General features: G+C 42.1%; 1 protein-coding gene across 1 annotated transcript in view; it reads right to left on the reverse strand.

Annotated features, from left to right (window-relative positions):
- Positions 1-2,538: 2,538 nt before the first annotated feature.
- The window catches only part of HDAC9 (histone deacetylase 9), a 416,015-nt gene continuing 404,460 nt past the window's right edge, over positions 2,539-14,093 (reverse strand). The window contains 1 exon segment of the mRNA XM_033164888.1: positions 2,539-3,251. Coding sequence (XP_033020779.1) covers positions 3,212-3,251 — 40 coding nt within the window. The 3' untranslated portion in view covers positions 2,539-3,211.

Raw genomic sequence — 14,093 nt, forward strand, 5'->3', positions numbered from 1 at the left:
TTATTCAAGGGACAACAACGATATCCCTCTCTCTCCCACCTAGAACTGATCCAGCTGAAGTTTGCCATGTCCTTGCAACTGAGTTACTTGTGACCAACATAGTTTTAAAGGGGCATAGCCTGATCCTATGCATGGAAGTCAACCCATTACTTTGAATTCTCCAATGCCTCTGCCTCCATAAAGTTTCAACATCACACAAGCATATCAACAGGCACCTGAACTACATGCACGAACTTTTCTCCTCCGAAAGATTCAGAATACAACTTGGAGGCAGCCCAAAGCATTTCTGTATGTGCAACGTTTGGGGCTTCAAAAATAATAAGAGGGGATTCATTGGCTGGTGTTTTCTTTTGTTTGCCTGTATTTAAACGGTTTCCTTATTGCAAGCCCATCCTGATATCACATGGAGCTCCCAGTAACCCAGATTGCTGACCATTAATCCCTCAAGGCGAAGGGCAGTAGCTCAGTCTCTGCTTTGCATGCAGGAGGTCCCAGGTACATCATCAACTGGTAGGGCTGGGGAAGACCTAGCGAGCCACTGCCAAGACATTGTATGCAATACTGAGCTAGGTGAGCTAACACAGAGACTCAATACAAGGCACTTTCCTATACTCTTAACCTGTTTAGCTGAAGCAGTGTTGCAGCAGCTAGTGTTCCTAGACTGTGGCTTTGACATTGCTGTTCAACTTAGCTTTAGCATGGCAAAATGAGGATGTGTCACAAACAGCCATGTGTGAAGTCGAAAGAGGAGTTTGACTTACAGTCAGATAAACACATGTTTACTCGGAAGGAATTCCTCCTGCGTTCAACAGAACTTACTCCTGCTTTGTTTTGGCACAGTTTTGCAAAGTATCTGTAATAGGACGAGTGCTCTGCAGCTAAAACAGGCACATTTCCACACTATAAAATTAGAGCTAAACGGGCAAATCTTAATTGTTCCTATTTTATCCCATTAATTTTAGATTAAGCTTCAAAAGGAAAAGAATGGATTTTAGTAACTATTAAGTAGAGGTTTGCATCACTTCCGTGTAAAATATGATGCCACAAGTTTAAACCATGAAAGTCAAATAATAAACACCATTAGGCATGGTGGTTGATTTTTCATGAAGCATTGTTTATAGGACGACTATTAGACAATTGAAGTAATTTGTCAAGTACGATCATTCAGAGAAGCAGTTAGAACATATTGCCTTACAAATGTAATCCTATTGGAATCAAAACACTCTAGTCAGTATCCATTTCCAGATAGTTTAAAGTTCTTCAGATTACCTGCAATAGTCAGGAAAACTGGAGTTGGATGATAAAGCTTTGAGGAGGGTTTGATTTTTTAAATAATTAGTTGTAAATGCCCATCTTTTCATAAACAAAGGCATGTTCAACCGGGCTGAATTCTCCTCCAACTTCCTATTTCAAGCACCGTCTCAAATTTCCAAGTTATATCAAACAGTTTCCATACAAGAAGGAAATAGTCTTTCAAATTAAAATGTTAATTGTAAACAAACCCAAACACATTGCGGGGGTGAAGGTGGGGGAGAGAATACAGGCCGCCTATATAACAAAAGAGAATTATATAATTCCATTTGAGTGAAATCTTTCATCTTTGATTTACAGGTTTGAGTCTGCTATAACTCAAACCACATTTGCTCCATATCTTTCATACCACAGCTTTCCCTAAAATCTTGTTCTAATTAAGGTCCCTTTCAGATTTCTGAATAAAAAGCATGACAGTGTTCATTTATGGCTTTAATGTATCCTTTGAGCTTGGAAAATATATAAAAGAAGAGCATCACTTGCCGTTCAAACAAAGGGAGGCTATCAGATACTGCAAAATGGAATGACGGAAGGTAGAGAATAATGCACTGTGTTCTTTAGATGCGTGTTTTGTGTTTGTTTGTGTGTGTGTGTGTGTGTCGGGGGGGAGAGGGTACAAACAGCTACTGTAACTCCTCTATCGCTATTTGCATCCCTTAAAAATTCTCCGATTCTGAAGAAGTGCTATTTCTCTTTCTGTGACAATAAGGCAACATGTGTGAGAGTTTTAAACTTTCGTTATCAGCAAAAGGCACAGTTCATCATGCATCCACAGTTACTCACTTATACTGGAAGGAGAAAAATAAATAACTGGAGACACCTCTTGGGTTTTTTTTTTTTTAGTACTAGGGTCCAACCCTTGAAAAGCCTCAAAAAGAAAAGAACATCTGATGCTCTGGTCATGTTTAAAAACAAGGAATCTGCAGAAGCACCCGAACCTTGAGGGAAACACAGGAAGGTCCCTTCCGCTTGCTTGCCTTGAAACTGGAGCAGAGCAACAGCTTAAAGCAAAGTAAAGGCAGGGGATTTTTGTGTGTGAGCTAACTGGAATCTCTTGCAATCATATACTGACTAGCCGATATCAGCTCCAAACTGAGCAGCATTCTCCCAGAGTCAAACCACCGCTCTCTCTCTCTTTCTCTCCTTGCGGAGAGCGTTTTGTTGCACAGGTTTATAAAATGCCACATGAAAAGTGAGAGAACAGAAAGCAAAATGCCCCCCAAAAGGGAGGAAAGGGGATAACTTAAAAGAGCAATGTTGCACATTTCATTTGGGGACAGCTGAAAAGCAGTGGAGCAGAGTTCTCTTTCGGCTGAGTCCTCCTGACTCAGCATTTAAAAAATGGCACTACAGAGGAACGGCCCATCGTTTCATTACATCGGGAGCATTAAACCAATCCTATCGACTCTTTTGACAATGTGAAGAAAAACAAAAACCTGATCCAGTAAGACATGTTCAAAAAGTCAGAAGCGGTGGGATTTGTGACACTGTTTTGTTCCTCCCCTTGATGTTTCTCAGGCTGCTTTCAATTTCCCTCGGCAACCATAGTTGAGAATGTAGAATTGCTTTAGTGTTTCTATTCTACCATTTAGGTCGGCAAGTGGATCACACAGCGCACGAAAGCAGGCTCTAGGCTCAGGCTCGCTTTGCAAGGTCTGGTTCCCTGTAACTTTAGAATGGCAGCGGTTACACCGAAGGAGTCTCGGAAGACCCTTTTAAGTCCATCCAACGAACAAGTGAAGCTGCTGTTCTGAATTCTGTGCCCAGTGTTTATGCTCCATCTGATCTCTGCCACCCAAGCAGCAGACAAGACATGTCTAAGGGTGCTTTTTTGGGGTAAGAGGAGGGGGAAATACACAATGATGTCACACACAGGAAATATCAGAGAGTACTTGGCATTTCACAAGGCTGGCTCTTCTTCCATAGGCTCGCCGGCAGCTCTAGGAAAATAAACAGGCAATCAGAATATGGAACCAGAGTACACAATGACATTGTAGATTTTCATGCATAATCAAAGCTGATTTTTCAGCTCTCCCCCATGTTTATTTGTATTCTTCAGCTATCCATAAATAAAAATTTCTTTCCTAGGAAGTATAAACAAATGTCAAGTGGAAAAACATTTTTGTTCCAAGCAATCACTGCAAAAGGTTCCTGTTTATATTAAAATTGTCAGAATATTTTATAACTTTAGGTTCAGAAATGCACATGCTTTGTGTCAGCAAAATCAGAAAATTCAAATGGAGGGAAAGGTGCAAGCCCACCGTCTCTCTTTCATTCCCTCTAATTTATCTAATTTAACGACAGAGAATACCCTCTTCAAAATCAGGTAACACGTAAGGAATGTAGCACAGTTTCCAAGTCGTCTTGGTCGCACTGCTTTGCTTTCAAGACCCTGTTGGCAGCTTGCCTGCCTAAAACTTCCGAGCTCCAATTCTGAATTTGATTAGCCGACTGCTGCCATAAAGCAGGTATCTAATAATAATAAATAATCTGATTATGCACATCGTCTTTATTAGGAATCACCTGGGAGACAGCCAACAGGCTGAACTAAATTGGCTGTTGGGAATGTAAAAACAGAGAAGACAAAGTATTTCTCCCCCTGCCCCTTCCTGATTGCTCTGGAGAGTAAAGAACGAGAGATTATTTTTAAAAACTACGTTGCCGACAGAATGAGAAATCAGATAATATGTGAATCTAATCCTACAGCGATGCTTGAGAACAAGCGCGCGCACACACACCCTCTTTGTTATTGCTGGATGCCCATTTCCAGATTACTTTCACCAGGGAAATTGCAAATACGATGGGGGAAATTATTAACATCCAAAATATTTACCATTGTAGCTTGCTTTGTGTTTCTTGAATTGCTGCAAGAAGGAAACTAGGGTGTTCCCCCCCCTCATGGACGCAATGGTGATTCTTTCATGTTGTGCATGATGTGTCACAGTCCCCACACAAGTTTGACTAATGGCAGATAGCCCCACCCTGCTAGGAGTAATATCAAGGGACTCACACAAGGGAGTCTTGTTTTTACGTCTGCAAGTGATACTGAATGACTTTGTTTTTTTACGTTGGTTTGATGTTTCCTTTACATGAATGTAAGATATGTTAAATAGTGCAAATGTAACTTATATTAAACAGTGGACAGCAAGATCAATAACATAGTATTTAGAGGAAACTGAACTGCAGCGGAATAGAAACAGGGCTGATTGTGACTAATTGGCTGCCAGTTTGTTCCTGGGCTCAATTCAAGGTGCTCATGTTAAGTGTTTAAAGCCATAAAATGACTTAGGCCCCAAATATCTGAGAGACCACTTCCTTCCCTACAGACGCTCACAGAATGACCCTCACAGAACAGCAGGGGGCCCTTCTTGATAGTACCACTTCCCTTAGAAATTTTGGGTTGTGTGGCCTGGGAGAGGGCATTTTCTGTGGGGTTCCCTCACATTTCCCTTGCCACCTGAAATGTGTGTTTTCAGGGCCCACCTTATTCCCGTGACTGTAATCTGTTTTAACTGTACTTAATTCTGAATTTTAAATTGTTCTAATCCATCCTGGAACCTTCTGTTAAAAGGCAGGTAACAAATTAATAATACAGTAATAATAATCAATTAATAATACAGTAGTAATAATAATAATAATAATACCCGTTGGAATGGAAATCCCTGCCTCCTTACATCCCTAAAACCATGTTTACAAAAAAACAGTCTCAAAGCCAGCAGTACTGTTAGGAAAAGGTGGCCTTGACTGGGTAAGTAGGTAGATGTGTTGATCCATTAATTTAATTATAGATGTCTATTTATCATCTATCTATACAAACAGGCCACTTCCAATGCTTTGAATAATATACAATCTATTAGGTCCATCATGATAGCAGTATTATGCATGTCAGGTCCGATGAGCACAGTGCTGCATCCTTCTGACTGCATAGGTTCAAATAAAACACACTGCGTTTTAAAATGAAATATTCAACCAGCTGAAATGCAACCTATAGCTTTTACTTAGAAATGCAAATGGGCTTGCCGATCAGAGGGTTGGTGGTTTGAATCCCCGTGATGGAGTGAGCTCCTGTTGCTCTGTCCCAGTGCACACCAGTGCAAGTAGATAAATAGGTACTGCTGTGGCAGGAAGGTAAACGGCATTTCCGTGTGCTCTGACTTCCATCACGGTGTTCCATTGCAACAGAAGTGGTTTAGTCATGCTGGCCACATGACCTGGAAAGCTGTCTGTGGACAAACACCAGTTCCCTCGGCCTGAAGCGAGATGAGTGCCACAACCCCATAGTCACCTTTGACTGGACTTAACTGTCCAGGGGTCCTTTACCTTTTACCTTTTGCAAACAAATAATGCAAAGAAAGGAAGAAGTTCCTATTGAAACTTCAAAGAGTCAGAACCTCTTCCTCTACACTAAACTGTTACAAACAAACTTCAAAGTCTCATTTTTATCTCATTCAGTTGTTGGAGCAAGGACAGTCCATCAAATTACTCTGGTGCTGTGGCAGACAATATCAGTGCTACCATTCTGTCTCCACCGCAGCATTGATATATCTAGATGTATTCTCAATGAGAGCAGAAGCTAGCAACACCCGATGGCACCTAACTTCCCTAGGTGAAAACCAAGTGATGTGATCAAAACCTATAGCGCCTGACTTTGCAGGCATGTGAAATATAAACACAACGGTGAAATTTCTATAACAGCTGTTAAGCATAATACAGCACAGCACTGAATGTTGTTCATTTTTTGGCACTTGTTTTGGGGAAAATGCATAGCTCATTTGCAGCATAACACTTTCTCATTATAAAGCTAAGCCTATCCTTGTATTTTTCTTGGTATCCTGGGTTCTGTAGATAAATTGTTGGACTTGGATCTTGGAAATGTCCATTCAAATTCCAGCTAAGATTCACTTGGACAAATTGCAACATCTCAAAGCTGGTTCTGCATCTGTAAAATGGAAGTAAGAGCAGCTTCCCTTAACATAGAAAGAAAAGGATTCCCTTGCTGGAGTGATCTAATCCACCATTTTCTTTCCAATAGTTGTCAACTGGGTGACTATGTAAATTCAGCTGATGGCCACCCCTTCCTGTTGCCCCTAGCATAGAGTAGTCAATGATATACTGCATGTGTACATGGAGATTTCCTTTCGCTATCAGGACTGTTGGTAGACTGTGTTCATGTCCTCCCATGGTATTGTGAGCAACAACAAAATGGAGATGGGGCCGTCCCTACAATGAGGCGGATTGTGGCAGCTGCCTCAGGTCGCAGATGCCGAGGAGCAGTAAGCAGCAACAGCAGTAGCAGGAAGGTGTGGGGGAACAGAGCTGTAGCCTACCTGCAATGCCCCTAAGCTAACCTGCTGCACCCAGGCACAGTAGACAATGCTGTCCTGTCACTAGTGTTGAAGTAAGATTCAGCTGCATGCCCACTTCTGCACATGGAATGGGAGAGGGAATCACCCTGTCTTTTGCCACAGGCAGCAAAATATATTGGAGGCAGTAAAGCCCGTAAAGCGGTTTTATTTATATATCAGGGATGAGAAACTTGGGTCCCTCTAGTTGTTCCTGGACTGTAGCTCCCATCAGCCTTGGCCACTGGCCATGTTGGCTCAAACTGATGGGAGATGTAGTCTAGCAACATCTGGAGGGCACAGGTTCTTCACCCCTGAGATGTATTTATATATTTGGGTAGGATTTTCATGTTGTACTTCATCTGTCCCCAGAATGGCCTAAGTCGGAAAGCATGCAAAGGCAAGCTCCCATACCGTTTCCAAAGTCAATGATTATTTGGATGTAGCTCTTGGTCCGACACAAGGCTCTAATCAGTCCGGTGTAATCTCATTTCCAAAAAGGAATGGGTACTTATCAGCACATACGGTGTGCAGGGCATTACAGGGCCATGGCTGCTGTTTACGGATCAATCTTTTCATTTAAATCAATCGTAGCCTCATTTTCAGCCCTTTTCTTTCATCTTGAACCGAACCCATCTCTCTTCCCTATTCTCCCCCCCCCCCTCTCTTGCCAATTTCAATTACGTTCTGAACACAGAGAGCTCTCACGAACGTAGAAAGCTCTGCTTTACCAAACAAAACGTTAAAACACCCAGAAAAATCACAGCTTCCCCCTGAAGCCTGCTCCATTTGGCATGTCAGAACAAATCAAAATGAAATAACTGTTTACTCGATGATGTCACTTTAGCAAAAAGGAAGAACAAGAGGGGAAGAGAGAGATTGAGAGAGAGAGAGAGAGAGAGGTGCTCAGCCAAACCATTCTCTCTTTCTTCTCTTGGTGGTAAATGAGTCAGATATTAGTTGGCCAGGGAAAGAGATGCTTTATTCAAACTCTGAGATGGAAATGAATCATGCTACTCTGTGCACCAATATAACCTCCAACATAATTGGCAAGACTTTTGCAAGGAGAATGTTTTTCTCACCAAACACACACACACACACACACCCCAAGACCACGTTCTGGATAACAGATGTCAACTAATCAATCAGAACACAGGGCTGGGTTTTCCAGCTATCCCTGTTTGATGTGAGTGTTTTTTGTGCACTGGCGAATAACACTGAACATCATGGGATGCTGTGCTGACAGTTCTTAACTGAGAGGAACCCTGGAGGAAATGGGAGAATGCTGTTGTCTATCATTGGAATGTGCCTTATATCTAGTTGCACTATGATGGGTTCTTTGTAATGAATGACTGAATGATTATGTGAAGCACAGCAATTTGGGGTACTTTCTCTTCCACCCCCCAGTGCAATGCCAATAACCCCCCCCCCCCACGAGTCAGATCAGGGCCCCCACAAAGCCTTATGTTGCTTTGTTGTTTTCGTCCGCTGCTGTATCTTTTTCGCTCTATGCTTTCCAATATCTCCGTGCTTGCCTAGGTCCAGTCTTCCATTTTGCAAGAAATGAGGCAGCCTGTCCCAAAGTTCTTGTGGAGCACTAAAGAGCGCTACATGATGTTGATGATGATGCACAGCAGCGGAGGATATTTTTAAAAGTTAAAACCTTCATTTAAGTGGCTTTTTAATTTTTTTTTAAAAAAAATCATATATTGCTCTGCCTTACCACGGCAACAAAAACTCACAGCTCTTCAGAACTCCACAGGCAACATTTGGACAGTCACACACTGTAAGGCCCATTGGAAGCTTGTAAGTTTGGGGCAATGGATACAGGGCATAACATAGACCTAAACTTTGGAAGAATGATTTGAAATTTGCTGCATGTCATACTCTGAAAGAGAATTATATGAAAACGATGCATAGGTGGTATTTAATCCCAAGTAGGTTGGTTAAGATGTACAAAGTTGGATCAGATCTGTGCTGGAAATGCATAGAAACAGAAGGAACATTTTTTCACATGTGGTGGACATGCAAAATGGTTAAAGCCTATTGGGAAATAATCTGCAATGAGTTAAAAAATGTTTAAAACAACGTTCTCAAAAAACTTGAGGCCTTTTTGTTAGGAATACTTCAGTCTGAACTTCCTGGTTGTCAGAAAAAAAATATTTATGTACGCAACCACGGCAGCTTGAATTTTGCTAGCCCAAAGATGGAAAGTGAGCAAGATCCCTAGTAAGGAAGGTTGGCAACTTAAGATGATAGAATTTGCAGAAGCAGCAGGTTTAACTTATAGAATAAGAGAGCAAGAAAATTTTTTATTCAAAGTGGAGTGGATTTTTTTTTTTTTTTGCTGAATATTTAGAAAATAAGTGTGTACAATTGAAAACACCGGTAGCATTTGGATAAATTCAACAGTATGGTAAATATGTGAAGGATGTAAAATGGAGAAACAATTAGATTGGCTATACAGTAGTAAAATATGCGGGAATGATAGATAAGGAAAATGAACCATGAAAGGGAAGGAGGGAAGTCAATATTATGTAAAGTGTTTATTTTGAGATGTATAAACTGAAAAAAAAATTAACTTAAAAATTTATGTAAAAAATGAAGTTTGTAAGGCTGGAGTGGCGCTGAAAGTTAAAATAACAAAGAGGCATTATTACACACCACTCAATCTCCTCTGAATTATGTTAAGGTAGGAAAAACATGAGGCAATGCACCCTCACTCCCCACCTCAAAAATATGAAACTAGTATGGATTTTGGCCAAAGAAAAATATTACCATAATAGGGATTATGGAAGAAAGTGAATCCTTTTACAGTTGAAGATGATGAATGTCCACTGATTTCAGTACAGACTGATGAACTGAGATGCATCTGAAAACTGAACTACCTGAATTCATGTAATCATATGCCCTTGTATCTTTTATTTCTCTCATTTTCTTCAACTCCACTCTTCAGTTCAGTTTGTGTGGCTCTTTTATTTTCTTTTTCTTTTTCTTTTTTTAAAAAAAGTCTTGGAGGCTGAAATGACCCCATGTGATGCTCTGATGGCTTGATATTTGCAGAAGCAAATGCAGTGTTAGGAGAAGAGAAGGTGGCTTTATTTAAGCTCCTAGCAAATCAATTACTGCTAAGTGGCAGTGGTTTCAAATTAGCACACTCTCAAAATATGACAATTAGCTGCTAATTAGTTTAAACTCTGTAATTTGATATGCCAAACTAATTATGCTTCGTTTTCATTAGCCGAAAACTTGGCTTTATTTCACCATAAAAATTAGGTTCACTCAGACTTAAATTATGGCTTGCATTTTGTTTCAAATCTCTCCACATTGGTAAAAGATGTTTCATGTTTACATCTTTGGCTGATAAAAAGGAACTCTGCAGTTCTTTTACATCTGGCTCCCAAGCTAAGTCAGGATCTGCACTAAAATCAATAAGCTAAATTCTGCCTCCCCATACCTAAAATCCCCATGAAATTAAGGTTGTAATCCTGAACTCACTGACCCAAGAGGAAGCCCCATTGAACTCCATGGGGTTTACTTCTTAGTAGACTCCCATAATCCCCAGCCAAATTAGCAAATTATCACGGATGTTGAGAGTCACAGTCCAGCAATATGCAGGGACCCAAGGTGGATGAACACTGGGCTACACTATATGTCTCAGACTCCTTCTTTCAATGGTGTGTCCAGCTTCACTCACAACATCTAAAGAAGTTCATCTCTATGGGATTTGGTTCTCCTCTCCCTCTTTCCCCTTTTCCCCACTTAATGGATTCAGACCAGTTCCACTACATTTGGACTCTCCCTTGCTGTGCAGAAGTGCCAAAAAGCATTTGGCATGAATAAACGCAAAGAACTCTATAACATCCTTTTTTACAGAGTCGCTTTTCTGACAATATGCTGTTCTGCGCATGGAACTATTCACACATCATATTGAAATACTTGATCGGTGAAGCGCATTGGCAGTTGTTCTTTCATTTTACGGAATTGTTAAATTCAGGTCCAAGTCAGTCGTGTTAGGTCAGTGTGAAACAACAGCTGGCAGGCAGGGAAAAGGAACACTCCCATCCTTATTCATTGACTAGCTGAAAGTGCCCCGTGTTGCCCAGGAATTCAAAGAAACAAACAAACAAAAAATTGAGATTTTTAAGTGGCTCATGCAATTTATTAGTTTTAGGGCTGTTTATTACCCCACTTCCATCCTCTGTGACATGGCCAGGGCACCACTTGAATCCAGTTGTGGTTTTTTGGGGGGAGGGGTGGGTAATGATGTTTAATTTGGTTTTTTTAAAGCCCTATACCAGGCATAGGCAACCTCGACCCTGCAGATGTTTTGGGACTACAGTTCCCATCATCCCTGACCACTGGTCCTGTTAGCTAGGGATCATGGGAGTTGTAGTCCCAAAACATCTGGAGGGCCGAGGTTGCCTATCCCTGCCCTATATGGTCAGGAGGGGGTGATGATGAAGGAGTTGCTGCATCTTCTTTCCCCCTCCCCTCCTGACTGCGCCTCAGAGAGCAGGAGGGTTGTATCCTGCTGGGCATTGCTATGTCAGAGCATTCCTTGAAAGCAGGGGTACCAACTTGAATAAAATATGGGGGGCAGGTAAGCCCCACACCACTTAATCAACACAGTGTGCAGCACACACACACACACACACACACACACACACACACACACACACACTATTTGAATGGCAATGCCCACCAACTTTTGGGAGCCCCTGCCCCATCAAATATAATATTGACCTCAGCCCCTAGGCTTCTATGCTTGTGAGAAACATCCCGGTGAAGCAGTCCTCTGCAGCCAGCGGAACTGCACCCTTGATGCATGTTTCCTGCTGTGCTGCTTCACATGCTCACCTCTGTGCCAGGCATGTCTTGCCTCCTCATTCTGCCATCCCCAATAGTTGACCCCCAACGGGCCTCAGTTTGGTGTGGTTCAAGTCCCAGCTGTTCTGCAGCCACTATCAACAACAGTGCTGCCTCCCCCCCCCCACTGCAGCTGCCAGTTACCCTCCTGCAAGTGCTGCTACATTGTAGGAAGTCGTCACCTGAGCTGGCCCCACCTCATTTGCTGTCTCCAACTGACTCCTGCACCAGCAGTTCAGCTCACCATCCTGATTCCAAATGGGTGCAGGAGGTATCCAAATACAGACCAAACCCCACTCCATCATTTCAGGAACTGTCACACCAAATTGGATGACAGTCTACTCAGAGCCATCCAAGCTAGCACAGTTCGGAACAGTTTGGTCCATTATATGGACTCAAAACTGTGCCTGAAGTTATCCAAATGTACTGTAGGCCAAACCCACTTATCATTGGCCAATGATAAGTCTGGAGACAGAGATGCATTTTGGAATATTTTGGTCCACCATCTTGATTCAAAATGGTATCCAAAGATGTCCAAACCCAGAGAAAAACTGGCACACCCAGCTCAGGAACTGTCATGCTAAATTGGATGACGGTCTCTCAAGAGGCACCCAAACCCTTGGAGAACAGATTGATCACCAAGACTTCCCCATAGGAAACAAGGTGTGGTTCGCCTTCTTCATCAGAGGACAACGCCTAATTTTGGCCAAGCAAATCTATGGAAATACATTTTCATTAGCATAACAGTTCTTTGACAACAGAGGAGATTTGGGCTTATCCTTTTTATATCTAGGTGATACCAGTTTAAAATTCAAAATATACAAGTTTCTGTTCAATTGGGCTTTCATTTCATTTCATAAACATTACTATTGAAATATTGCAACTGGGCACATGGCATAGGTGGGCCCTCTGCAGAAACATTTGCTAACAGCTGTGATCCACGGAATGCATTCTCTTCTCTGTCAGTGCCAACATAGAGAAACACATTTTCCCACTCACATTTTAAAAAACAACAACATGTAGAGAGGCAGCTAAAATAGTGACAGATACCAACCAAATTATTATTATTTATATTGCACCTTTCCTCCATCATTAAACTCAAGGAGATACACATGGGTTTTCCAGATGAGCTTCCACACAGCTATTGACAAGGTCTTGATCTGCTTTACTTTAGCAAGGTTCCTGCATCATGTGCTTTCGCAGCCAGCCCCTACTCACTGCCTGCCACAAAGCCCCTGCCCATTTCACTGACCTGTTCATGTTAATTTGTGAAGGCTGTGTAGACTGGCACCTCCCCTGAATAAAGAAAGGGGTCTTGACAATTTCAACGCTCCACCAGGTGAAATGGACAACATTTTGAAGCGAGGCATTTCCCCATGAATATCCAATTCCCATGGGGAATGAAGAATACAATATATGAATAACGCACTGGAAGAATACACAAGGGTAGAAAATATGGCATGGGCTTTGCCATATATTGCAGGGTGATGCAAATCAGCTTCAAAGAACACAGGTCCTAGATAAGGGCACTCTATCATATAGTCCAATTAGTCTGGGATTACAGGTAATTTAGTAGAATGGCTAAGCCAGTCTTGGAAATGAATTTGTCCTTTTGTCACTTGGCTCAGGGCTTCTTACTGAGTAAATACTGCTTGGTGATCCAGAGAACTATTACAACTTAATTCTGTAGCGTGGACACCAGTGCTTTAATCCCTTTCTTGCGATGGTTCCCTCGGAAAGTTGTGGCAGAGGGCGTGATTTGACTAAAATCTGGAGTCAGGGTCTGGGGATTGCGGTGTTCGTTAAGGGCCCTCAACCTTTCCCTCCCACCATTTAGCCTTGTTAGGCTTGTTGATAAAAGTTTCGTTGGGCTTGTTGACAAGAGTGGTAGGAGTTTTGTAGGTGTGACAACAAAGTTCATGAAGATAACTTCCAAGCAGGACAAAACGATAGAATATTGTGGCCACTAGATTTGGGGGCCCCTCCAAACTGGTGTTTGTTTGGATTGCGTTTGTGTGTTGATTCTGAAACATGTCATTGATGCAATAATAGTGCATTAGTGGTGGATTCATACTGGACCATTCACACCTCATTCCAATTTATTAGTTGTTTGGCAATGCTTCCCCAGTGTTGCCACATTATTGCCAGGCAAAGAGGAACTCTTGAGGTTTATACCACAACAAAACCAGGACAAAAGAACAGCAACAGCAGCAGCAAACAGGATTGAAAGTGGGACTGTATATAACCATTCCAATACCATAAGTGCTAGTTTTGACCTATAAAGCCTTAAACAGCTCAGGACCACCTCTTCCCATATGAACCTATACAGACACTGAGATTATCTTCTGAGGCCCTCCTTCGTGTGCCTCCTCTTCGAGATGTGCAGAGGGTGACAACACGAGAACGGGCCTTCTCTGCAGTGGCTCCCCATCTGTGGAATGCTCTCCCCAGGGAAGTCTGCCTGGAGCCTTCATTACACACCTTTAGGCGCCAGGCAAAAACGTTCCTTTTTAACCAGGCCTTTGGTTGATCTGTCTGACATCCTATACCCTTTTAAAAAGGGACGCGGGT

This window comes from Lacerta agilis, chromosome 12, assembly GCF_009819535.1.
Source record: "Lacerta agilis isolate rLacAgi1 chromosome 12, rLacAgi1.pri, whole genome shotgun sequence".
Lineage (NCBI taxonomy): Eukaryota > Metazoa > Chordata > Lepidosauria > Squamata > Lacertidae > Lacerta > Lacerta agilis.